The sequence below is a fragment of the Cyprinus carpio genome, chromosome B5 (assembly GCF_018340385.1).
Source record: "Cyprinus carpio isolate SPL01 chromosome B5, ASM1834038v1, whole genome shotgun sequence".
Taxonomy (NCBI): domain Eukaryota; kingdom Metazoa; phylum Chordata; class Actinopteri; order Cypriniformes; family Cyprinidae; genus Cyprinus; species Cyprinus carpio.
This window is the reverse complement of record NC_056601.1, coordinates 13252847-13278483: the sequence shown is the minus strand read 5'-3', so window position 1 is coordinate 13278483 and position 25637 is coordinate 13252847. Positions and strand designations below refer to the sequence as shown.

The 25637-nt window shown below is 39.2% G+C and overlaps 1 protein-coding gene across 16 annotated transcripts in view; it reads right to left on the bottom strand.

Moving 5' to 3' along the window:
• Positions 1-1652: 1652 nt before the first annotated feature.
• The window catches only part of ncor1 (nuclear receptor corepressor 1), an 87618-nt gene continuing 63633 nt past the window's right edge, over positions 1653-25637 (bottom strand). For 7 of the 16 annotated variants that reach the window (XM_042724459.1, XM_042724458.1, XM_042724469.1 and 4 more), the window contains 24 exons: positions 21522-21682; positions 21262-21382; positions 21006-21101; positions 20824-20906; positions 20547-20742; positions 20082-20201; positions 19890-19964; positions 19374-19600; positions 18888-19218; positions 18517-18747; positions 16698-16895; positions 15690-15839; positions 10636-10791; positions 10386-10545; positions 9261-9730; positions 7817-7960; positions 7456-7598; positions 7152-7381; positions 6291-6431; positions 5700-5818; positions 5496-5549; positions 5141-5350; positions 3838-4011; positions 1653-3740 (listed from right to left, as the gene is read on the bottom strand). In XM_042724459.1, the coding sequence (XP_042580393.1) occupies positions 3526-3740; positions 3838-4011; positions 5141-5350; positions 5496-5549; positions 5700-5818; positions 6291-6431; positions 7152-7381; positions 7456-7598; positions 7817-7960; positions 9261-9730; positions 10386-10545; positions 10636-10791; positions 15690-15839; positions 16698-16895; positions 18517-18747; positions 18888-19218; positions 19374-19600; positions 19890-19964; positions 20082-20201; positions 20547-20742; positions 20824-20906; positions 21006-21101; positions 21262-21382; positions 21522-21682 (4205 nt within the window). In that variant the 3' untranslated portion in view covers positions 1653-3525. The remainder of the gene's footprint in view (positions 3741-3837; positions 4012-5140; positions 5351-5495; positions 5550-5699; positions 5819-6290; positions 6432-7151; positions 7382-7455; positions 7599-7816; positions 7961-9260; positions 9731-10385; positions 10546-10635; positions 10792-15689; positions 15840-16697; positions 16896-18516; positions 18748-18887; positions 19219-19373; positions 19601-19889; positions 19965-20081; positions 20202-20546; positions 20743-20823; positions 20907-21005; positions 21102-21261; positions 21383-21521; positions 21683-25637) is intronic. The other 9 variants (XM_042724468.1, XM_042724471.1, XM_042724464.1 and 6 more) reach the window with 8 other exon arrangements.

The following is a 25637-nucleotide window of genomic DNA, read 5'->3' as shown; positions in this document are numbered from 1 at the left end:
AAACAAAGTAGTTTCGCTTTCACAGTGAAACACACAGCGTCTATACGACGTGGCGGCGTCAGCAAAAACAATACTACAACGATAATAAAAGATACGCCTTCTTTCTTTGCGTGAATATCTGGGCAGCATTACACAACTCTTCCCACATACTGATGTAGAAATGTGGGGGTGTGTTAGAAGAGCCATTTCAGGGGGGCGTGGACGAGTCTCAGCTTTTATAAAGAATATCTCTTTGGATTTGAGACTTTAGTCTTTGCAACTTTACAGATCTTCTTTATGCACCAATAGCTTGTAACATTCCAAAGAGAAAGGGAAAATTGAAATCACATCATATTAGCCCTTTAAAGACACAGGGTACATAATGTGTAAAATTCTCTATTAAAATAAACATCTTTCCAACTATCGGTGAAGATGGAAACATTAAAGTTCCCACACAGAGGAAGAAAAAAAAAAAAAAAAAAAAAAAAATATTGGGCCACTAAACAGCCCATCAGCTATTCTCTAAATAGCCTGCATTTACACAGATTAAACAAGACAATAGTTTAGTTTTAGCTGCCAAAACTACTATGAAATTATGTAAACATTTAGTAACAATTGCAACAACTTTATTTAGAAATGTTAAAGGGGTCATAGGATGCACTGGAAGTTGATATGATTCTTTAGGGTCTTAATGAAAAGTCTGCAGCATAGTTTGGTTAAAATTTCTCAATGGTAGTGTGAAAAACACCCTTTTTACCCTGTCAAAAACAGCTCTTTTCAGAGCAAGCCATTCTGTAGCATTTTCCTTTAAATGTTAATGAGCTCTGCTGACCCCGCCCCTCTCTTCCAGCTGCTCCCTGAGAGACTGTTTACTTTAGCTGCATTCATAGTGAAACTTTCTAATTAGCACATTACATTAAGATGATTTGCAAAGATTCATTAAAAAAAACCTTACACTCACTTTCTTGTGTAGGTGAAGCTGGATTATGAATGATTCGCGCAAACATAGGCACATTTATGTAGATCAGGGGCGCATTCTCTTCAAAAACAAATGTAATCCACTGCGTCTTCAGCGGCTCAGATGTCAGGAGTAAATTACGACTGCTATGTTCATTATTACATCCAACAACAAAACACCTCAATTGCTATGGAGCCATTCCTGTCTAGATCTGCTTCAGAAGTGAAACAATGGCGGACTGATGACAGCTCACTCAGGGCTGGTCTAAGGTCAATCAAACTATCGTGTGAGGGGCCTGTTTTTGTGACATCACACAGACAGGCATCTGAGATCAGCTCGATTTGAGAAAGGGGTAGAAATTTGAGCAGATTAAAAAAAAAAAAAAAAAACACTGGATGGATTTTTATCGTTTTAGGGTGGTTGTGTACAGACACTGGCAACACACATTTCAGTTCAAACTACTTGTATAAGTGCATGTAGCATCATATGACCCCTTTAAGTAAATGATCCGATGCTATAATAATCAGTTCTGTTCTGACTAATGCAGCAGCATTCAGAAGCAGAAGTGATGCTGGGGAACTTATAGGGGAAGTATACCCCAAATTGAAAATGTATTCTCCTTCATATCATTTAGGAATCTTCTTTTCTATAGTATCTTGGATTTTTTGGTATTTGATTGGAAAGAAACACAGTAGAGACAGGAAATACAGCGCTGTTTGTTTCAGAGAGGTGGAGCTCTGTTCTACTTTATTGATTGGTCTGCACAATTCTCATCCACTACCGAGGAGACAGTGATACAAACACTGGATTTTCAAAATCAGGGGACAAGTTACTTTTTTCCAAGTCTTGATTCAGAACAGACCAGAAAAAAAATGAAAGTCACCCTTGCAAAGCTGGACTGTAAAATAGACTAACATGAAGAGCAATTTAAATTTTCTTTAAGATTCAAGTTTCATCATTTTTTTGTCAATGCCATTGTAAACACTTGACATCCCGTTAAAACAGGATGAATATAACATTGATGCTGAAAAATATAATAAAATAAAAAGAATGTGAAAAAAAAAAAAATCCAAACATGACCTCAACATTTTTTAGACTTCTGAAGAAAAAGAAACCATAATGTTAAAGGTGGTGTTATTTGAACAAAGCAGAAGCACATGAAGCGGAGAAAAAAGCAGGATCAAGAGATGCCTCCATTGGCTTTTATCACATTGAACTATTTCTGCAAGTAACTAAAACTGAGCTTATTCACTTTCAGACAGAAAGTGCTGCTACTCGGCAGCAGCTAAGATAAATGGTACCGATTTTATACTAGCTCAAATTTCCAAGAATTGAGAATGCAGATGGTGTAAGAGACTGAAACATGAATATCTGAAAGCATCCCAGACCTCTTCATGACATTGAATAACTTAGATTACAGGTAGTATGATTTGAAGCTTCTCAAAATTACTAAAGAAAAAAAGTGCAACAATGGTGCAGAGATTCATCAAGTTTGGTACTTCCTCTTTTTTATCTTTGTATTTTTGTTTTGTGGTCTAAGAAAATCACACGTTGATAGAACATACACGTTATATGTGCTCCTTTATGATTAGTAAAAGAGGATTTACAAGTATATTCTCCCCAGAAACAAATTAATCTTCAAAATCAAAAAGGTTACTGGGAAGGGGTGGCGGACCTTGTACAACCTCTAAGAAAAGCCCTGTAAGAACAGATAGCAACCACAAAAAAGCCAAAAGCTCTGAACAGATCTGCAACAGGCCACTACTGAAGAGGAAAATCAATCTGAAAGGAAAAAGAGAAAAACAGAAGAAACATTCATCTCATTGTCTGAAGTAAATCAGACATGCTCCTACACCAGAAAAGGCTGATGTCTTGTCCTCCTAATATAGTTGACGAATGATTGTGACTTCCTCCCTAAAGTAACAGGGCAGAGAACATCTCAACAGTGCTGCACAGACAGGCTCCGCATCTGGAGGGACAAAGGTAATGTCCTTTTTGCGTTTTATTTGGAGTAGTTTCGATTAGACCATTACTTTCAGATGCTGGAAGCTCAATGCTCTTTGCCCGACTCGCCACAAAAATCTCCACAATGTCTTGTCGCACCCACCGATCCATCCAACTGGGATAAATTTAAAAAGCAATGTTAAAATGCAGAAAAAAAAAAAAAAAAAAAAAAAACGCGTAAAAGGAAAAACACTGCAAAAGGTTACTCTATTTACAGACATTGATTTTCTTTTCTAAAGACAAAAAAATCTTTACAGAAACAAATTTTCAGCAAACAAGTCTCTTTCTTTACAAGTTCTTCATCCTTTTGACGTTCACGTCTCTATTCACTTGGGATTTGTCTAGTTCTCGTCCCTAAATGGGCCAAAAAAAAAAATAATTCAAAGCATCGGATTTAATCCTGAAAATCAGTGGCTCTCTGCAATGCTCTCTCTGACCACCAATGGGCACCAAAGTAGCACCAAACGTACGTCCTCCTTCCCAGCAGAATATCTGTTTTCTTCATAAAGACAGTGAAAGGAGGGCAATGGTGAACAGGAGTGGGGCGTGGACGCTTGTGTAGGAGAGGGAGGCAGTCACCTGCCTCAGTCGTCGCTGTCCGAGAGGGTCTCGTACTGCTCTGACAGCAGCGGTGGCTCTCTCTCCCATGCACGCGTTGAGGCCACGGGGCCAGAGGCGCCACCCTGTGGTGGCTGTTGCTGCTGCGACTGCATGGAGGGAGATGGGCAGGCCATGGAGGTGGGAGGGGTACTACTGAGCATGCGCATCGTCAAGGGGTTATAGGGGAACTGCATGGAACCTGAAGCAGGATGAAAGAGAGAAACATTCATCTTAATTTTCAACAAATGTAACCAACAAAACAACTTCATCTAACAATACACAATCAAGTCGCTCACCTGTGGACGAGGGCCGGTCCTCCCAAGCCCAGGTGGGAGCCTGTCTGTGGTAATCGCCCTCCGAATGAACCGAGGACACAGAAGAGGGCCGCTCTCCAGCAGAGTATGCCTGCACTGGGTTAGGAGACTTTGATTTCCGGCTGCTAGCTTTGCTCTGAAGCTTCTGCTTTCCTGCTATGGAAGCAGAAAGATTGACAAGGATGTCAGCAGTGAGGTTCATCTCCTAGACTCAGATTTGGTCTGGTCTTAAATGAAACCATTCAAAGAAGAGGTATCACAATTTTTGGTATTTACAATAACCGTGACATTTGAAAAATGAAATTTTGATAGATTAAACCACTGATGTCACATGGAATTTTTTTAATGATGTCCTTACTGTGTTTCTAGGCCTTGAATTTGTCAGTTCTGTTGCAGTCTATGCACTGTCAAAAAGCTCTCGGATTTCATCAAAAATATAATTTGTGTTTCGAAGATGAACAAAGGACTGACATAAGGGTGATTAATTAATGACAGAATTTTCATTTTTGGGTGAACTAACCGTTTAATACTGCACGTGATAATATCATAAATAATGGATTATTTATGATATTATCACGTGCAGTATTAAAGTGCACTTATGGATTATGATATAAACACGTGCAGTATTAATGTGCAATTAACTATCTGGTTTTCAAATCAACACAGTAGGCGGTGATATTACACCTTATTGCTGGTTGCCACCTATTACAAAACTGAAAGAAGACAATGACGCACTTTGTAGATCTTACTGACGCACAAACTCATGTTGGAAGAGATGACAGACAAAAGCAAAGCACGCTACATGCACCTAAAAAAAATTATCTTGCCAATGTGAGAGTTTTTTTTTTTTTTTTTAGCAAAAAGAAAAGTTAAGACAGTCTGTAGGAAGTGCCAATCAACAGCAAGTTCTTTTCAGAAACTTTTGTACAGTAACAAACTCTCTCTCCACCTCCCTAAACTCATATTTTGAGTGCGATTCATTTGCCAAAAAAAAAGAAAAATTTGACAGATATTATCATTTATTTAATTTTCTATAGATGTCATTAAAATATGATTATCATGAATGCTTCTGGTTGTGATAAACATAAAAAAAACTGATATTGTGACTGCCAGAGTGATTAACCACAGAAGACCAGTATTAGCTGTGTATTTATCACACACATTACACTTTTTTGTGGCAATCAGCCAAACCACAAAGCAATCTGTAGAAAGTTTAGCATGTTGGTATGTGTTTTTCTGCTTTAGGGAAAATGTATGTTCATTGATATGAATGTGCAGTATGAACCTGTGTTAGGGGATGGGCTGGCCTCCTGTCGGCCGTCTGAAATACTGCTCATGCTGCCTGAGCTGTTTCCTGTCCCCAGCTGGGCTTGCTGCTGCTGCGGCTCCTCCTGCTTCTCCTCCATGTTCCCCATCAGAGCCTTCCTGATGATGTCCTCCAGACCCAGATTACTGGCTGGATCACTAAACGAGTGGTTTCTAGGGTTTACACTGTCTGTAAAACAAACATATATGCACATATTGGAAACACTGAAAACCAATTTAAAGTACAAGTATAACAAATTAAAATACATCAAATGATGCAAGTGCTGATTTTTTTATGGAGAAAATAATCGTACTGATGCTGTTGTGAAACTCACTTGATGATGTTACTGCTGGGAGATTGAAGATCTCAGTGCCTGGCTGAGCATTACCTGTTGAGATAAGGAGCAAATGGGAGTAATTAGGTGCTAATCAAGTGGCAACTGTCTAAATAAAAGACATCAGTGTATCAGTGCAGTGAAGTAAATTTCCTGAGATTGAATGTTAGTTTCTGAGAAAACGGGCTTGCCGTTGTCACTCACCGACTTCTGCTTTCCGGAAGATCTCCTGCTTTTTGGACATAACCATAGGAGACGTGCTTTCCAGTTTGGTGAAGAATGAGGGGAGGTAACTGCTGCTGCCTGGTGACCGCGAGTCAGTCCTGACACAAAAGAAAGGTCTAAGGTCACACAATGCATTGGCATAGGAAATTTGGGTAGCCCAAAATAACAGAAAATAAACAGACAACAGTTAGAGCATGGGTGTCAAACTCAGTTCCTGGAGGGCCGGAGCCCTGCACAGTTTAGATTCAACACTAATTAAATACCTGATCCAACTAATCAAGCCCTTCAGGCACATTTGAAAACGACATGCTATGTGTGTTTGAGCAGGGTTGGAACAAAACTCTGTAGGGTTTCGGCCCTAAAGGAATTTAGTTTGACACCCCTGAGTTAGAGGATTCAGATACACAGGCAGTCCATATTGCTTTTAAACTATTTTATTACAACATTTGAATTTTCTTAGTATTTTTTCTTCATCATTCTAAACAAAATTCTGAAAAATGACATGTAATTTAAAAAAAAAGCATAAATAAAGCCTCATACTTTGAAGTAGAACCAACAATGAATTTCTACCTCTGTTCAGGGAGATCCTGCTCTCGTCTCTGACTCTGCACTACAGTGGCTTCCTGTTTATCCAACCCAGAATATCCCTGAGGAGGAGAGATGGGCTCATAGTTCTCTGGTCCTCGTCCACGATCAGGAGACCTGCCTGGCCTACAAGGGACAGATGGATAAGAGGCTGATGCTGGGACATTATTTTCAGTGTGTAAAAAGCATCTCATGCATTTTGGAAGGATTTGCGTATGTGACCAAAGGTTCCCAGATCAGGTTTCACAGATTACATAAAGAGGCTGTAAGCAATGTTAGTCTTTCTAGAACTTCAGCCAGATGTAGCCAATCAATTCTTTATTTTTTCAAAACCTGCCTGTAAAGACACTGTTGTAATCAATGACAATGTTGTATTTAGAGACGGGGCAAAAAGAGCAGTATTGTCACAATTTTACAGCTAAAATGTCAATGATTCAATTGAACTACTATGCTCTCAGCTTCCTACTTCACATAAAGGCTTGTGAATTCCATTCTTGTGAATGAGCAAAAACTACAAGATTTGTGATTGACTAAAAGAATCTAACTTTGGCCAAAATAATTACTTTTTTTAATTTTTTGGCAGATTACAGAGCCTTTAGCTGTCACAGAAGCCTGCATTTAAGGGCACCCAATTTTTAAGTTAACCTTTACGGTCGTTGTGTTTTCAATAGAGATTTTCAATAGAGAGTTCGTTGGGTGTGCCCATATACAAATATTCACATACAGGGCATATAAGGATAGGCCATTGTAATGTTTTTTTTTGTTTTAAAGACGTCTCTGCTCACAAAGACTGAGCGAATTGTTTGGAGGTGTACTTACTCACTGTGTGTTTGTGTTCATATGTACCTGGCTCTTGGTTTATCGGAGGAGTTCTCGGGAGATACTCTGCTTGGTGGTCTCTGGTGGTGTGCAGTAGGAGCTGGGTTTTCTGGGCTATAGCGGTTATGGGGTTTAACTCGACCTACACCAGAGCTCTGGAAAGTGGAGGAGAGCGAGGAGGAGGATGAAGAGGAAGGCAGCGAGCTGGATGATGGGGGAGGATCTTGGCTCTTGGCAAAGTCTTGCGTGATGATATGCTGCAAGACAGAGAGAAAAAGTGAGGGCAATGACAGAGGAGTGACAAAGCATCAAGAGTATGAGTGTGACTTACCGAAATGTGGTCAGCCAGGGTCATGATGCGGTGTGTTTTCGGTACGGGCCCATAACTGTCTGCTTGTGAGGAGGGGGGCTGTTGAGGTGCAGAAGGTCCTGAATCTCCCGACTGCCTGAACCGGTTAATGTCAAACCTTAATCCTATAAAACACAAGATCAGATCCCCCAAAAAAGCAGACATGGGGTAAACATTTTTCTGTCATGAAAATCATTTTTTTCAATTTTCTAAATACTATAAACATTTTTTTCTTTTTGTTGGTTAAATATAACCCGGATGTGTTATATTTAAGATTCACCTCATCTTGACAGAACAGACATTCTGAGCACGTTCTTGACAGATCAGGGATCTGAAGTCTCACCTGAGCTCTTTTCTGATGGGAAAGGTCCTTCGTTCTTCTCTTCTCTTAGGGCTGGAGAGTTAGCTGGACTGATCACCTCAATTCCACCCTGAGCATCATAACGACTGGATGACACTGAATGACATGTAGACATGATGTTACAGCCTTTTAAGTAAATAAAGTTGGTCTGTTAGTAAGAGAGGGTGTGCCATCTACACCTTTAGCAGACTGTCTTCAACCTGCATTTAAAACACTTGCTAGTGTTCAAAATAAATAAATAAGTAAATAAATACACGTAACTTTTGATGCTTTTCTGTTCATTTTGAAGACATCATGCTATTGTTACAATTAAATCCATCTGTTAATATCTATGTGAATATTGAAACCTTAAGTGCATATCATTGCATCACCACATAATGTGGCATAAAAAATGAGCACATTAACCAGAAGCTGGCATCGAAACAACCTTCTAGCAGCCTTAACAGTAAGTCACTTAAGACAGAGAATTTCATTCCTGTGGTAAGAGCTGCGCTCCCTTTAATGGAATTACCCTGTCATCTGAGGTCAGAAGTTTGTGACTGTTGTCAGTCTCTGTTCCAGCTGGGTCACAGGTTGTGCCATCAAGGTTTCCTAAGACTATTAGGTCTCATGGCCTCAGTGGCACTAGCCATCCTATTAGGTCTCCTGTTAATGCCCTCTGTTATTAAATCCCTAATTATATGCCTTGGCTTTGTCTTCTACGTTGTTCAATTTCTTGAATCATTCTTTTTGCCTCCGAGCAGGATATAAAGATACTGGTGGCACTGTGACCAAATTGCACAAATCCTGCATATGGTGAAACACATCACTTCCTGTTTGCTCTGCTTTGTGGCTCGTACACTACTGCTCAAAAGTTTGTAGTCAGTAAAAAATTTTTTTCTAAAAAAAAAAGAGAATACTTCTATTTAGCAAGGATGTGTTAAATTAATCAAAAGTGTCTAAAGACGTTTGTTACAAAAGTTTCCTATATCAAATACATGATTCTATTCTAAGAATCCTGAAAAATATCAGTTTTCACAAAAAAAGCATTGATAATAAAAATAAAAGTTTTTGAAAACCAAATTAGCATATCTGAATGATTTCTGAAGGATCATGTGACACTGACGTCTGGACAAATGGCTGCTTAAAAACTCACAGGAATAAAATGACATCTTAAATTTATATCAGAAAATAGTTCTTTTAAATTGTTATAATATCACAATATTACTGTATTACACATCAAATAAATGTAGCCTTGGTGAACATACGTTTTTTTTTTTGTTTTTTGTTTTTGTCTCCAAACCTTTGAAAGGTAGTGAACATATGGACTCGAGTCATGAACTGTACAGAGTTATGCAACCTCTGTTGTTAGTAAACTGATCATCGTTATTATTACTCAACATATCTAAAAATAAAAAATAAAGACTGTCTATCTGATGACACTCACTGCTGCTGGAGGAGTCAGAGCTCTGTGAGCCTCTCTCACGGGGGTCCTTATCTGGGGCAATCTGGCGCGTGATGATGACATCAATAAAGTTTGCGGCAGTTATGGTGGTCTTCCCATGTGTGCGTAGCTCCTCCTCCATGCGTGACTTGGTGGGTGGGGCTTTCTCTTTGCTCCCTGCAGCTCCTCCACCCTCTGCATACACAGGATGGGAAGGTTTCCCACTAGAAAGTGACACATCCCCATATGGTGACTGAACAGAACGGCGCTCCACCTCTTGCGACTCCTGTGCTGCCCGTCGTGATGTCATCATGTCATCATCCCGGGAGCTACTATTATTATGCTTTCCTTCCTTGACTTTCGCAACATCCATCTGCGGGGCAGAGGCAGCAGCGTCCACCAGGGCAGCGAGGGCATCAGCTGCATTGCTGTATCGGCTGACTTGAGCTGCAGCTGCTTGTGAGGGTATTTGCCTGGACAACCGAAACAGGAAGAAGTTTAATAGAGCAAAACTCATTTTAAAATCCATAAATTAAAAGGGATAGTTGACCCAAATCATCAATTACTCATATTTATGTTGTTCTAAACACAAAAAATTTTGTGCATCTTTGGAACACATAAATGAAGATGTATTGAAAGAGATTCCTGTCCCTCTATTGAAATTACACCAAAATATATAAAAATGTTCATAAAGTGATGGCAAAAGAATTCCAAATGAATTGAATGGTTTAATACAAGTGTTCTGAATAGGTATGATCATTGATGAACAGATATAACTTCAGGCTTTTATTCACATGCAAAAATGGATCAACAAATATTGTAAACAGAAGACCAACTGTACTTGCTTGATGTTTGAGAACCAGTGAGGTATTACGCTGCAAGTTAAAAATATGTTCTTTTGTTCATTTTCACAAGTTTTATTTATTTATTTTTTTGGGGTAGTATCAATTTAAAAATCACAAAAAATAAATAGATAAAAACATAAAATAAATGGTTTATAAGTTTATAATACAGTAAGTTAATATAAAGTTAACACAAATAAAATTTATGTGTGCACGTAATTGTTAATAAAAAAAAAAAACTAATAAATTATTATTAGATTGCTGTCATAAATAGTGCATTGCTCACATGAGTGGTGTTATGACGCTCTTGGAGTTGGTGCCCTGGAAGATGCTCGGCCGCTGTTGAAGGACGCACTCCTGTGATCTCACAGAGGGTGAAGTGGAACGCAGAAAACTACGGCTGCCTGGTCGGCCAGGTTGCTCAGAACCTGCAAAATAAACAACCCCTGAGAATATTGTCAGAATACATCAGTTTGTTATAGACCGAGAAGAAAGGACCATTATTGGTGACATAATTTCCTTCGAAATAGTCTTACCTCCACGCATATATTCTACGGCTGCGCGTTCCCGTTCTCTCTGATCTCTTTCTCGCTCCCGTTCTCTTTCCCTTTCCCTCTCGCGTTCCTTCTCTCTCTGACTCTCTCTCTCCCTCTCCACAATAGCTGCAGTGGCACTGTGATGGGCAGGGTGTCCTGTGGGGAGTGAAGAACAGGAAACACACAAAAACAAAAAGTGGGGTTACAACCAAAAAGGCCCTTTACACTTTCTGCACTTTGACAGGGCCAGCTGTGTTGCTGTTAGGAATAGCAGAAAGAGTCATGATAACAGTGACGTGAAATTATTGCACAGATATACAAATGTATATGAATAAACAAAGCAATAATCCATTAACCAAGGCATTCTCTTTAATACATGTTAGCATGTATTATTACCCCCTTTCCACTGAAATGGTGCTGGTTCCCGTGGGTGGGGGGAATTGCAAAGCTCTCCAAGACAAGCAATGACATAACTAACTATATAAGTACAAAAGCTGCCAACAAACAAACATGCCTCACCTTTGTCTTTGTTTATAAGTATTACAAGAACATAAGTGTATTCAAAAGTTATTTTCAGTGTTTTATGCAATCACAATCAGCTTTTGTTGCAACAGTCAGAGGTTACAACAAATAAAATTCTAACCAATCAATGGACACACAATATTTGTAAATAAAATCAATGTGTTACATGCAACACAACATATAATATGATGTCTGTGAACTGTGCATCACTGCATCAGGTATTTCACTGGTTAGAATCAAGCCATCTAGTTTCGTTGCATGCCAACTTTGCCAGATGGAGAAACCTGAATTGAAAAACTAAGGTGCATTCCATTCAGAATTTGGTGCCACTTTAAAACTTTTTACACATTATGAAATAAATTGTGTTTCTGTGAAGTTATCTAAATGGTGAACACTCAGAAGAGACTAGGACTACTCATAATAGATTACTATGTTTTAATTACACGTAAAAAAGGTTGCGCCTCAATGTACTTTAACCATGTTAAAATATGTTTCATTGAACGTTAAAAGAATCCTCATTGTTATTTATAACTTTTAATACTTATAACTTTGTTTGGTGAAGTAAAGAGCAAAAATAAACAATGGACTATGTAGACGCTTATTACTATGCTTTACCAGCGGACACAAAGGAAGAATCAGTACCTGTAGAGCCAAACAAGCAGAAAAAGATTGAAAGCCAAAAGGACTGACAAAGACAAAAGAAGTAGTGTAAACATCGGTACAGCACACATATGAAAATATGGACATCACTACTTTGTCTTTAAATCTTAAACCTTAATCTGACATTAAGCTTGCTTGTTTCTGGAATCGCCAGCAAATGTGGTTTGTGCACCAGCACCTTGACAGTTGAAAATGGGTAAAAACGCAAAATATCATATTAAACTTGAATTATTCTTAAAAGACAACAGATATTTGTATGTCTTGTATGCACTCATGTTCGTCAACATTCAAACCGTATGTGAAGACAGCACATTGAATGATGCTAAAAAGATCAGCACAGAACTTGTGCTGTAGCATAACACAGATACAGGAGCCATGAAACGAAAAGCATATTCACTGCAAATATACCTAGTAGGGGTGTGACGAGACACTTATGCCTCGAGACACGAGACACAAGACTGGGTTCACGAGAATGAGACGAGACAATATTTTTAGACATTTTTAAAGAAATCCTCAATGATGAAAAATATAGGGAAATTTTTTTATTCAACTGAAAAACACAAAATGCAAAAAATGTAGGTGCATTTTGAAATCAACTTGTACTTTATGAAATTAAACTTCTATTTTAATTAAATTATATGCAGCAATAAACAACGTGTATATATATATATATATATATATATATATATATATATATATATATATATATATATATATATATATATATATATAAAAAATGGAGATCACGATTTTCTCACAATTCTGAAGAAAAAGATATTGGAAAACTAAAAAAAAAAAAAAAACTAATTTACTAGTGGTTCTGACAAAATGTTTATGGCTTAAAAATATATATTAATTTGAACAAAATTTAAAAAAAAAAAAAAAAAGAAAGAAAAAGAAATCAATGAAGGAGTCATTGTCCCAATTCATAAAGACTTGTTTCACTACTGGAATCTCCTGAATGAACAATTCAATGACAAATACTTTTTTTAAAGGGGCAGCTGTCGCCACCTGGTGGAAGAGGATAAGAGTTACAATACATACATGCATTAAGATACTTTCGTTTTGATCTCTACTGTAGAGAATAAGTGTTTATATCCAAACTGTAAACTTTTATCCCAGTACTTGTTGATTAAATGTCTGTAACGCAGAAATAATAATTTGTGGTTGAAAAAATGTTGCTCTTTCTGGATCAGCAGCGGCGTGAAGGATGCATTAACATGGGCAGCGACAGAACGTGCTTCTCACGCTCCACTGACACTCGCGATGTGAAAGTATAATAGACATAACTGAATCTTTGTCATTCAGGAATAAGATCGTATGGGTGTTTGAATTGAGACCGTGATCTTTAAATGATTAATTGTTAAGCTGTAATGTAAACACTGCAAAATGTTTTGCAAGGATATCATCAGGTTCTCACAAGACCAGTCCGATCTCACGAGACACATTGGATGTGCCACGAGATCTCGTCACATCCCTAATATCTAGCAATATATTTTTTGGCAATTTACTTGACGTCATAATTCCCCTCTTGTTTGAATAGATGTTTAGACAGTCAAGGTCTACTCACCTTCAGACCACCTGCGCTCCCAAGACAAACTAATTATGACACTGCTGAGCCAAGGCCAATGTTTGCCTTCACCCCACTATGATGTTTCAGATGCACTAATAAGCGGGCAGTAAAGGCAGCTTCTCAGGGGAGGGCAACAGAAAGGGCTAGGAAAGTACTTGCAGAAAATGGGGGTTTTGGCACTTCAGTTGCTTTTTAAATTCTGGCTAATATTCTACATGTACATACATCTTAAGCTACAATCTCATTAAGAACAGAGATTGATCCCAGCAGCTCTCTTCATTCTCTGTAACTGCTAACATGCTCAATCGAATCCCTCCAAACTAATCCCTTATGTGTCACCACATACAGAATTCAGCAGGAAGCCTGCCAAGTCCATAAACTGATCTGAACAGACTGTGCATCTTCTTGATTGATTCATTAAAATAATTATTTGTTGTGAATTTGACTAAACTAAAGCCACATGTTCGGTTTCATAATAGCCAGTGAAAACAAAGAATATACATTTGAGCTCTTCAGAGTCACACTAGATATAAAAAACGAGACAAACAAGTTTGGGTCCAACACATTGATGAGTGCCTCAGCCATGGGTTGTGTGTGATAAATTTAAATAAATGTCCTGGAGATTAATATTAACATAAATTTCCTTGTTATTTGATGTGTGATTGATACATCTGAAAGTCCAACGGGTCAGCAGGACTCGGGTTAGTCTGTGTCAAGTCGGGTTTTTCTTTTTAAAATAATAAATGATGCATATCTGGTTTGGGTAGTGTGATGGAGAGACCCTGAAATTGTCTACCATCACTGTTTTCACTGTTAATGTTGGTGCAAATGTTTTGGTTTCTGTTTTGGTTTGAAATTCGTTCTCTTTAATTGTATTATTAATTGTATTTATTTAAACTTCGCTATTGATCCTCCTTGTGACTGCTTGGGTCGTTATCACACATGGTGGCAGCGGTGGGATCCAGGCCCGGGAGGACGCACCGGCACTTCTGACTGAGCTGATGAGGGTGCACACTGATCGGCGCGGTGCGGACGAGCGATGGGAGTGGTGAGGAGTTGGGCGAGTGAGAGAACACGGAGGGGTGGAACGTTACATGCAACCCCGGGGAGTGCAAGTGAACCAGTGGAAATGCTCGCATTTTGACAATAATGGGAGCGTGATGTTTGAATCTATTGTCAATTGTGAGTTTGTTGCCTTGGGGCAGTTCAAGGACCCATGTTTTCAACCCCTTAATTGTCTGCAGGACAGCAGAACCCAGGGACATTCAATGGCAAGGGTCGTCGTCAGAGAGGACTGTGTGTATGCCAGAGAGGACTCGAACACGGTAGGGGCGATGAGAGCCCTAGATGAATGGTCGAGATCTAAGGGCTGTGTTGTGAGTGCCCACGGACTCTGGGTATGGGTGGCTGGACTGAGTGGCTATGCTCTGACACTCTACAGTGTCAGGGATAAGGGGTGGGGTGTGTGATGGAGAGACCTTGAAATTGTCTACCATCACTGTTTTCACTGTTAATGTTGGTGCAAATGTTTTGGTTTATTAGTTCTCTTTAATTGTATTATTAATTGTATTTATTTAAACTCTTGTTTCTATATCATGTATATAATAAGATTCAAAGGCAAGAGTTTTATAAAAAATGGTATGTTCCAATTTGGGGAGAGTGGTGGAAAATGTGTATTTAAGATGGCCACCACTAGAAGTCGGGGCATGGACGGATAGAGAGCTGGGACAAGATTGTTGTGCTGTGTAGCAAGGACACTCCAGCCTCGATGTTGTAGAGGGGAGTTGGTACTGTTTTTAGTACTTGCAGTTCTAGTTTTAGACTGTTTTTATTACAATCTTTGTTTTAAGCTCTTATACCTATTTATTTGCACATTTTGCACCCTTGCTTAAATAAACAACCCTTTGGACCCCAACTTCGCTACTGATCCTCCTTGTGACTGCTCGGGTCGTTATCACAGGTAGGAAGTGATTTGGGTCAGGTACAAGTTTTAGGACTAAAGAAGACCTATTTTTTGTATTATTACACAATAAATCGCCACAATCAATTCAGAGTAGCTCATAAATCAGGTGAAATGTATTTCCTTTTGCCACGATGCTGTAGATTTAGTAGCAGCGCATTGCCACTATAGTGGTGCAGAAAACAGCGGTAGTTAGTTTTAGTTGGAAGAAAGAGCCTAGATTAAAACAGCAAAACTGATCTCAGAGCAGCAGCGAAGGGCGAGTTTCTAAAGCACCACCTCCAGGACTGGAAGGGGAAGTTCAGGTGTTGGATAGGAGAGGAGGGGTGGGATCCTCACCTGGAGATATGGAGGCAGGGTTGAATGCCCTAGGAGGGAAAGGGGTCTGAGGTCCAGGGATGTAGGTGATGCGATCCAGGGAGGGGGAACCTGTCCCCCCAGGGTGAGGTAACAGGATGGTAGGTGGCATCTGGGCTAGATCAATTATTCCTTTTACAGACAGAAGCAAAGGGCCAGAGGGTGAGCATCCACAACCAATCAGCTTCAACTTTAAAGAGCCAACACCCTCTACTGATCTTCTAAAAACATCTATTGACTAAGAGACTAAAAGAGTAATTGAATAATTTGAAGTAGCTCATTAGAAACATCTTATCAAGAGCTCTATTACTAAAAACAACGAGATACCAGGGCTGAAAGCTGGTTTCCACTAAGCAAAGCAAAATCAAAACTAAAAAATGGTGCAGTGTGGATTGGAGATGTAGACAGCAGCACCTGCTAAAGTTCTGAGCTCAAACTCCTTCAGATTGAAACTGTAGTATTACTAGGATTTTTTCTTTTAACCCAGGTCAACTTTTAACAGGTAACCTTGTTCCTGTAGATCAGGGTTCCTCAAATCTTACCCTGGAAGGCCAATGCACTGCAGAGTTTAGCTCCAACCCTGATCAATCTCACCTACCTGTGATTTTTTAATGATCCTGAAGACATTGATTAGCATGCTCAGGTGTGTTTGATTAGGGTTAGAGCTAAACTCCGCAGGAAAGTGGATCTTATGGGCCAGATTTGAGGATCCCTGCTGTAGATGTATTTGAACATACATAACCAGAAATAAAAATTAACAGATGGGTCTAGTGAATGTGTAGGGAACAGCCCCAGCCCAGGATTTAACAACTGTTTTGAATTAAAAAAATTTCACGTGCAATTAGAATTTGCGTGAGGGTCATTTGCTTCTGATGGTCTGGAAAAGGTTGCCACTAGTTCACACAAACACAATATTTACAGACTACACTTTCGATACTTTCATTCACTTTCACAAACAAACACACACATTCAGACAATCATGCCCCTTACCTCTAGCTGGTGGGTATGGGATGGCAATGGACGATTCCCGTGGTGACAGTCCCCTCGTGACATCAGGGCGCGGTATGACCTGCATCTGCTGCGAGGTGATGTAATCGTTCAGAATGGTCTGCCGAGTGTTTTCCATGGTGTACAGCTGGTATGTGTTGGGGTAACCGCTCGGCGACGGTTGCCGTGGGAACATGTATGCTGTTGAGATGTACAGAGGACAACAAGGACGAGAGGTGAAAAGACAGCTGTTCTTGTCTTGACGTCAATGGTGCGGATTTGCCACAGTAGTGGAGAGTTGAGCAGGAAATGCTACTATCTAATGCATGAGAGCCGGTTGAAAAACCGAAACATGATGTTTACCAATGAGATGGGAATAGTGCTTTTAAGAGAGAACCATTAATCTGAACGTCAATCAATTTTGTGTGACGCATGAACTGTTTTTCCTGCAAGCCTGTCTGTAGGAAGCATGGTTTCAGAACAGAACTAATTCATAATTCACAAATTTTCCATTCCTAGGCAAAGCGTAGCCCACTACCTATGTGTTTTAAGCCTGATTAATTAAATGTATCAACACGTCAACTACTGTTTTTTCATTATTTTCTAATATAGCTAGGAAAAAAAACAGACAACGTCCTGTATAGAGACTTTAAACAGAGTATGTTCAATAAGAGACTTTTTTTTTTTAAATCAGCAAGAAATATAAATTTATCCTAGCTATTTTGTAAATGCATCTTATTGATCTTATTGTGAATGATTCATCTACAAGTAAAATTTTTTACTGGTTCATGTAAACAATGCATGCGCATGGCACTGCTGCTATGTAACGCACATTCGTCAGCATGCAGATGTGTTGTTTACATGAACCGGAAGCCAGCGAATGCATTGTGATACTCTCTACAATGGTGGCTCGAGCGAGTAGTATGAAGCTGCAGACTCGGAGCCTGCTGCATCTACAGTCCCGCACCCAGAGTCCTGCATTCTCAGACCCCTTGCAACCTGTATGAATTTGTACGAATGACCAACACCTAACCCCGCCCCTAAACTTAACCGACACAGGGGTTAAGACGTATTTTACGAGTTGCACAATTCGTATGAATTTGTACGAATGACCAACACCTAACCCCGCCCCTAAACCTAACCGACACAGGGGTTTAGACAAATCGACGGGACTCTGGGTGCGGGACTGTAGATGCAGCCAGGCTCAGGCTCCGAGTCTGCAGCTTCATCATATTGGCTCAAGCTGCAGACGGGATGAGGAGGAGAAGAATGTTGAGTGAAGTCGTTATTTTTTCGTTTTCTTTGCGCACAAAAAGTATTCTCGTAGCTTCGTAAAATTACAGTTAAATGGCTGATGTGACATGGACTATTTTACCGATGTCCTTACTACGTTTCTGGACCTGGGAACATTGCAGTTGTGTTGCTGTCTACAGAGGGTCAGAGAGCTCTCGGATTTAATCAAAAATATCTTAATTTGTGTTCTGAAGATGAATGAAGGTCTTGCAGGTTTGGAACGACATGAAGGTGAGTAATTAACGACAAAACAAGGAAAAAAATCTTAAAAAGTTTTGAAGCATCTTAAAGATAGTTCCACATTTGTCTTAAATCCCAAAAAGTAAGATATTTAATGAATTTTGGGTTATCTCAATATTAAGCATTACAATAAATATTACTACAACAATTTTTACAAAATGTAAAATACTTTTATAATCTTTTTTTCTTTTTTAAAGAACTACATTATTAATCCAAAGAACTCTATTTGTTCTTAAGAATATTTCTGTGAATCTGGCCCTTGGAAAGATTCCACAATGCCTTAAATTACCTGGGTCGAGGACTCTGTGGTGAAAAGCGAGGCTGGGATCCAGGTGTGGTGGTAGGTGAGTCCGGTACACCTCTCCAGGTACCACAGGTCTATGGTGGGGGTCAAACGGGCTGTGAGAAGCAAGAGGTTCACTCCCAGACACAGGTGACTTGGCGGGCACACTGTCCCTCTGGGTTGGAGTCAGTGTGTTCTTCCTCTCATGAGAAGCTGGTTTACCTGTTGTTATACTTCCTGTTTGAGGGAAAAAAAAATCAGTTCAATGAACTTTACAATTGACTGCTAGGTGTAAGCTAAGGTTCAGTGTTTAATTAATATAAGAACAACTGTCTGGGGACGATTGAAAGATTAATCGAGAGATGCCGCATTCATACCGTCTTGCCCTCGCAGCAGAGGTGAACCTCTGGATATGGAGGTGCCGGTGTACGTAGGGGTTCTGCGTGCATTGCTGTCCTCATACATGCCTGGACTGAGCTGAGATTTTCCCGCTTCTGTGTGTGTGGAGCGAAGGACAGATGTGGAGTTCACTACAGAGGTGTGCCGGACGCGTTCGGACGTCTTCGCATCCTCGTACTTGGCTCTCTCACGCTCAGCTGCCTCAATGGCAGAGTGTGAGATCTTCACTGGGCTTGTGATCAGAGATTTAACATTGTGCTTGATGGCTGACGGATTCACAGTACTGCTTTCATACTTCAGAGGAATACCCTGCAAAGATGCACATTAAGAAAATTAGGACAACAATAAACTGTTGTCTGAAGGCATCTTTCATTTGACTGATCTGAATTTGATTTGTGAATGTTCTTCAAAACTAAAACTAAGGTTGTTAGTGTGGGAAACACTAACAACCTCAAATCAAGCACCTGAGTAATGGATCCTTCCAGAACAGGAGTTTTACGATTATCTTGAGTCTCCTTACGGGGAATCTCGTGAATTGAGCGGCCCATCTCCTTTATGGTGTTCACCGCCTCATACGGTTTACCCTTTGTGATGCCTCCCTCAAAAGAGCGTATGGGTGGACTTTCCCTCTTGATCTGTTTACCGTACATGGAGGCCTCATCATAGACTTCAGCAGAGGCTCTTGGTGTTCCTGAAACATGGCAGAGAAGATTAAGCATGATGCAGAAATTTCCCTACATTTTCTGAAAAATTAGTAATTATTAAAATTAAAGTAGTATTTAAAGTTTTCTCCTTATGTGGCTCTTTTAGCTGTCAGAAATATTTTGTACTGTATTATTATTTGAAATAATTTGCAATCCTTTATACTAAAATATACTTATCAACTAGAGTTGAAAATAACTAGTCTATATATATTTTTTATAAAATAATGACATTTTCAGACCGGAGGTAAGGAAGTGTGGTGCAAGCATCAGCATTACCTTGCATGATGGATCCTGTAAGTATGGCCCGATCCTTAGACTCGTGAGGACTTGGCAATGCTCTGCTGATCAAACCTGACAGAAAAACAGGAAACATGTCTTTAAAAGGTTTTCTATTGGCAAACACACTTTCCGCTTTAAATCTTTTGTGCTTTATTCTTCTCAGATAAACAACATAAAAATATGACTAACCTTCATAAGGTGCTGTCTCACGTGTTGGGTGTCCACGGGACCCCTCCATGATGTCATATGAGCGCTTGAGATCGTGCCCCATTCGTGGGCTTCTAGTGCCCTCTCTAGGGTTCTTAATGGCTGTTGGAACATAAAGCGAGATATATTATTGTAATAAAATGAACTAAAAACATCAATAGAGCATGTCAAAAAAAACTCCTGGTAAGCTCTGGCTATAGCGCTCCATAAAAATAGAAACTGCTCTTGTTGCACTGCTTACAAACATGTCATTTAGCCCTTGAAAAGAAGCACTTCACCATCTGACTCCACTTGTGCCGGGAAATATAGCAGAAACTGATACTATAATTTTAGCCTTTTGACAATATAAACTATATAAAACATAAAAAGCATATTAAAATAACTTGTTGTCACAAGAACGACTTAAACATTCAATATCACTGGGATATACTGTTCTCATAAGCACACCAGAAAAGAAGCAGTTCTGGCTCTGACCATCAAAAGAGAGGATGTGTCCGCTTTTGCCTTCGTAGATAACGTGAGGTTTAGAATGAGCTTCAGCTCGGCTCTTCTCTGGGCCACTCAGGTCCTCTGTGGCCAGTTTAGCAATAGTGCCTTTCAACAGATCCGCTGCTACATTGGACTGAGTCAGGGCAGGAGTGCCCTACAAAGACAAAGAGTCAGAGTGAGAAATACTACACAAGTATAAATAAAATTACTCAAATACTACAGAAAGGCCTAATACCTGCGTAATGGAGCCTCCTCTGAAAGTCAGGCCCTCTGAGCCTTTTCCAGGTGGCCCTCTCATGTCTGGAATCTGTATGGGTCCTAATGGGAGCAGAGGAGAGGAAGGAAAACATTGTTTGGTTTGTGTTTGAATGGTAAGATTTTGTGTTTAATTTTATAGTATATTTTAAGTCATCTCACCTCTGACAACTCCCTCATACTGAGCTCTGGATAAGAGACCTTCCGCCTGAGCGCTCTGTCCACGTGGAGAACACTCCTCCTGCTTAATATATGACACTAAGCACACACACAAACACAATCATGTGTTTAGATTACACATTTCAGAAGTTCACACTTCTAAACTTCATAACGAAACTCAGGCACAGCTGAGTCTAGTTCAGCTGAGCTTAATTGCGGGATTAAGATGTATTTATACTCTCAAATCTCTCTTGCTCACCAGGTTTAGCAGGGTCCTGTTGTCTTGGTAAACCGAGTGAGATTGAGCCTCCTGTGGTCTTGACTACCTCCGGTACGTACACAGCGTGCGTTTGAGAAGGAAGGTACGTTCCTGGCGTTCCCTGCAGGGAAGACACAAACCAGAGTGAAATACCAGGAAAACCCTTGATCCCCTGCCTTGATCCCATTACATGTAGGAAGTATTTAAACTTAGCAGAAGCACCAACAGTCTTAAATAACACTCAACAGCATTTCTCTTACCTGTGAAATGGAGCCTCCCTGAATGAAGGAGGGCTTGTCGGTGGGTTTGGAAGTGGGAATGAGGGGCGGAGGAGACGGAATGTTGGGCGGCCTGTGACGGGAAAACGTCATGCGAACATCTGAAAGATTCTGAACCGACTGGTTTGGTGCTGGCTGAAGAACTGTGGGAATAAAAGGATAAGAGGCACAAGGGATGAAAAGAGGTGGGCAAATAGGATCACTCTTTATCCTTGCACAGTTGACAAGTCTTTCCCTCTTAAGCCCAGAGTATACTATGGTTTTTATGTGTATGCTAGGGAATGCATATATTGCTAGTGCCATAAATTTCTTTGTCATTACAGTACATGCATACTGTACCCACACTTTTCTTTTTCTATCCCAGCCTGTATACATTGTGCGCTCAGCACCTGTGCCTTGTTTTTTCTTTAGTTAGTTTGTGCACAAAGCAACAACACTGGCCCAGCCCAATGTTTAACAGTCAAAAAACAACAACAAACTACTGGAGACCTCAACAATGATAGACTACATCAGTTTTATATTTTGGGAGCAGTTAATTTACAACAGTTCATTCAGAGGAACATTATATTTATAACAGTTCTATTAGGGGAACCTATTAAGACTAAAAAATTTTATATGATGTAGCTGTCACAAGCTGTCAAATGTGGCTTTTTTCATTTTTAGTGGAAACTGCATACAAAATATTGCTGTGTTCAAGGGGACTTCAGTGGTACACTTCAGGTTTATTATACTACGAAGCAGTTTGGTTCCTGACTTCTGATTGGTCAGTACATTGTTAAAAAGCATGCAAAAATCCACAACACCATAACATATCACTGTATCACTGCAGATCTCTTATATAGTATTGTTATGTTTGTTGCAGAACAAAAATCTGTTATGTCAGTGACTGTATCTGGAAGGACACCACTTGTTGAATTTCTTAACAGAATAAAAAAACAACAACCCACTAATACAAATGTTAAAATCAACATGTCACTTAAGGCTGTGCTATCCTTTGAACTGCATTGAGCATCGTGCCTAACAACGACCTTTAGTTGTGACTATTCACACTACAGAATGGCATCTCTTCTCTTATTGCTTATATGTAGACTTCAAGTCTCACAGGTCAGATTCACTGCTCAGTACTTCTGACCTACTACACACAACCTACCAAACTTCCGCAGGACCTGCAAATGACCTTTCTCAAAACTGACTAGCTTATACAACCTAGACGCCAAAAAACTAAAATAAAGAGCTAGTTAAAAGCTCACCCAAATAGAGAGAGCCTCAAACAAAAGCATGTGACTAAAGTCTGACAAAGAAACAGACCTGAGTCTAACCTGAAGCTCTTAGCATGGGAGGAATGAAGTCTTCCTTCACTTCTGCTCACCGTGACTCACAGCCCTACTAAAAGCACCTCTTCCCTTTTCAGATAGCCCAGCCTCTCACTCATCTCTTTTGAAATATTGAGTTGTGAACTCTCTTGTCTCCTGTGGTGTAAAAAGCCTAGAGTGTAGAGGTGAGATTAGGTGGTCTCTGTGGTTCTTTAGTGCAGGGTGTGATGTTCTCTTAATGTAATCGCTTATCTGTTGTTATCATGTGTTTCCGGACGATTCTTATGGACAAAAAAAAAACAAACAATACAGGTCTGACAGTACAGATGTTAGTATAGTTTCATTGTTCAAGCATGGTTCAACCACTCATTCAGAGATGCTCTAATGTCTGTATAAAGGCTGGCCACATGATTTACTGGGGAATGCAGAGGAGAAGTGAAAGAATACTCCTGCTATGCTTTGTCATATTCATTCAAGGTTTTAGTCAATACCAGTGACCTTTTACTATTCTCAAAACCAATTTAATACCACTACAAAAACAAAATTTGGGATCGAATAAGAAAAATAAATCATAATTTTATTAAACAAGGATGCATTGAACTGATCAAAAGTGACAGTAAAGAAATTTAAAATGTTATAAAAAAAATTATCTTACAAATAAATACTGTTCTTTTGAACTTTTATCAAATAATCCTGAAAAAAAAAACATCACGGTTTCAACAAAAATATACAGCAGGACAACATTATCATTTTTCTGCATTCTTCATAACCTGAACGTGAGTAGGGCTATCACGATTATAAAATCCTAAATGCATTTTGCACGTGTTGATTAAGTTGCGTGCTGTTTTTGTCAAGGAAAATTTTGCTTTTTGAAAGTACTCTGAAACAGCCGTTTTTGCGTGTGACTGTGAATAATGAGATATTTTCGTAAATAGAATCCTGGCAGAAGAATTTTATGAAAACTTATGTCAGTTCCATCTGTATAATCTCAGTGAACACTTACAAAGTTTTACACATGCGCAGTACGGTGAATTTAATGTGGATGAGACTTTTAGAAAATGTTTGAAAACGCTAATGTAAACAGAGAACGTTTTGAAACGAAAATGTATACGGATTCATGCCGTATAGTATAAAACAATAGTCAGGCCATCAGCGCCCTCTGCAGGCATTTGATATAATACATAATGTACCCAAGTTATCATTATATTGTTACATTACGTATATTAATGGCTTTAAATAAATAATATTTATTATTATTCCTCAGGTTGTTTCCTATTCCACAATACCAAAGTGTGATATAAAGCTAGATATCCCTAGTTTGTTCTGAACCTCAAATTAAGGTAATTCCTTGTCAATCGCAGCTGCTGCATCATCAGTAGTGGTCATGTTATTGATGTAGAAAGAGGGAAAGTTTTGTTGACCAGGTCAGTAATGCAAACATCATTCCACTCAATCTGGGTCCTTACAGCAGAGGTCACTGAAGTCAAAGTTCATTATGAAACCTGATCATCATAAAACAAATAAACCTTCAGGAGTGACACAGTCCTACCGGAACATTCCGTTTACTTAATGGATGCTGTATTTTTCTCTCCCTGAGAGAAACATCTAGTGTGTTTTATAAGTGCTCATCTCCATGAGAACAGTTTCCAGGTTGTAAGGGTAGGGCTGATAAGGGAATCAGTCACATGTGCTGAGCCTCGTGAGAGCTTCAAGGTTTCCTTTAGGAGGAAACTCACTGACCTGACTAGTAAAAAACATGTAACTTACAAACAAATGTGAGCTCCTCTGAAAGATGGAGAGGCACAAGGTGGGTCTTAATCAGTTTTCTAGTGACACAAACACTGTCAGGTTACGCCAGGGGTGTCAAACTCAATTCCTGGAGGGCTGGAGCTCTGCAGAGTTTTGTTCCAACTCTGCTCCAACACCCATACCATGTAGTTTTCAAATAAGCCTGAAGGACTTGATTAGTTGGAACAGGTGTGTTTAATTAGGGTTGAATCTAAACTCTGCAGGGCTCCGGCCCTCCAGGAATTGAGTTTGACACCCCTGGGTTACACGCTCCAGACAAGGTTTCTAATGACTGAAATACCAACTCGTGTACTTAATTGTATGCAGGACTAAATAAACACAGAAGCAAAAACACTTCATATGGCTTGAACATGTATGACAAAGTAAAACAGAAATTGATAACAGATTTAACTGCAAAGTTCAAATATTCAGGCCCAAATAAGAAACATTCAAAAGGACTCATTAATTAACCCTAAGGGTAATGTATATGTAGCGTATATGATGTATATATAGCTTTGTTTGAGACTTAAGTAAATAAATTTCACTGCAATTTTAGCCATAACATCTTGCTGGATGAAACTGCATTTTACCATATATTTATTACAATTATACAGGTGCCGTTTTTTTTATTTTATCCAAAGTGACTTCCAACAATGCATGCTACAAATTTTCTTGTAAGAACTTAAAATCTTTGAAGTATACAAGTATAAGTAGATAGACAGTTAACTTTTTTTTCTAATTTTGTAAAAAAAAAAAAAAAAAAAAAAAAAAAAAAAAAAAGATTTGTATTTATTATTTTTATTTATTATTACTAGTTATTTTATATATTATTCATTTATTCAAATAAATGCAGCCTTTATGAGCATAAAAGACTAAAAAAAACTTGCTCAGTGAGATATAGATGTTTTCATTAGTAGACCTTTAGTAGTGTTTTCTTTAGTGTCTTTGGTTTGAATCGCTCATGCTGCTTACATCAATGAATACTCCTAGCAATAGT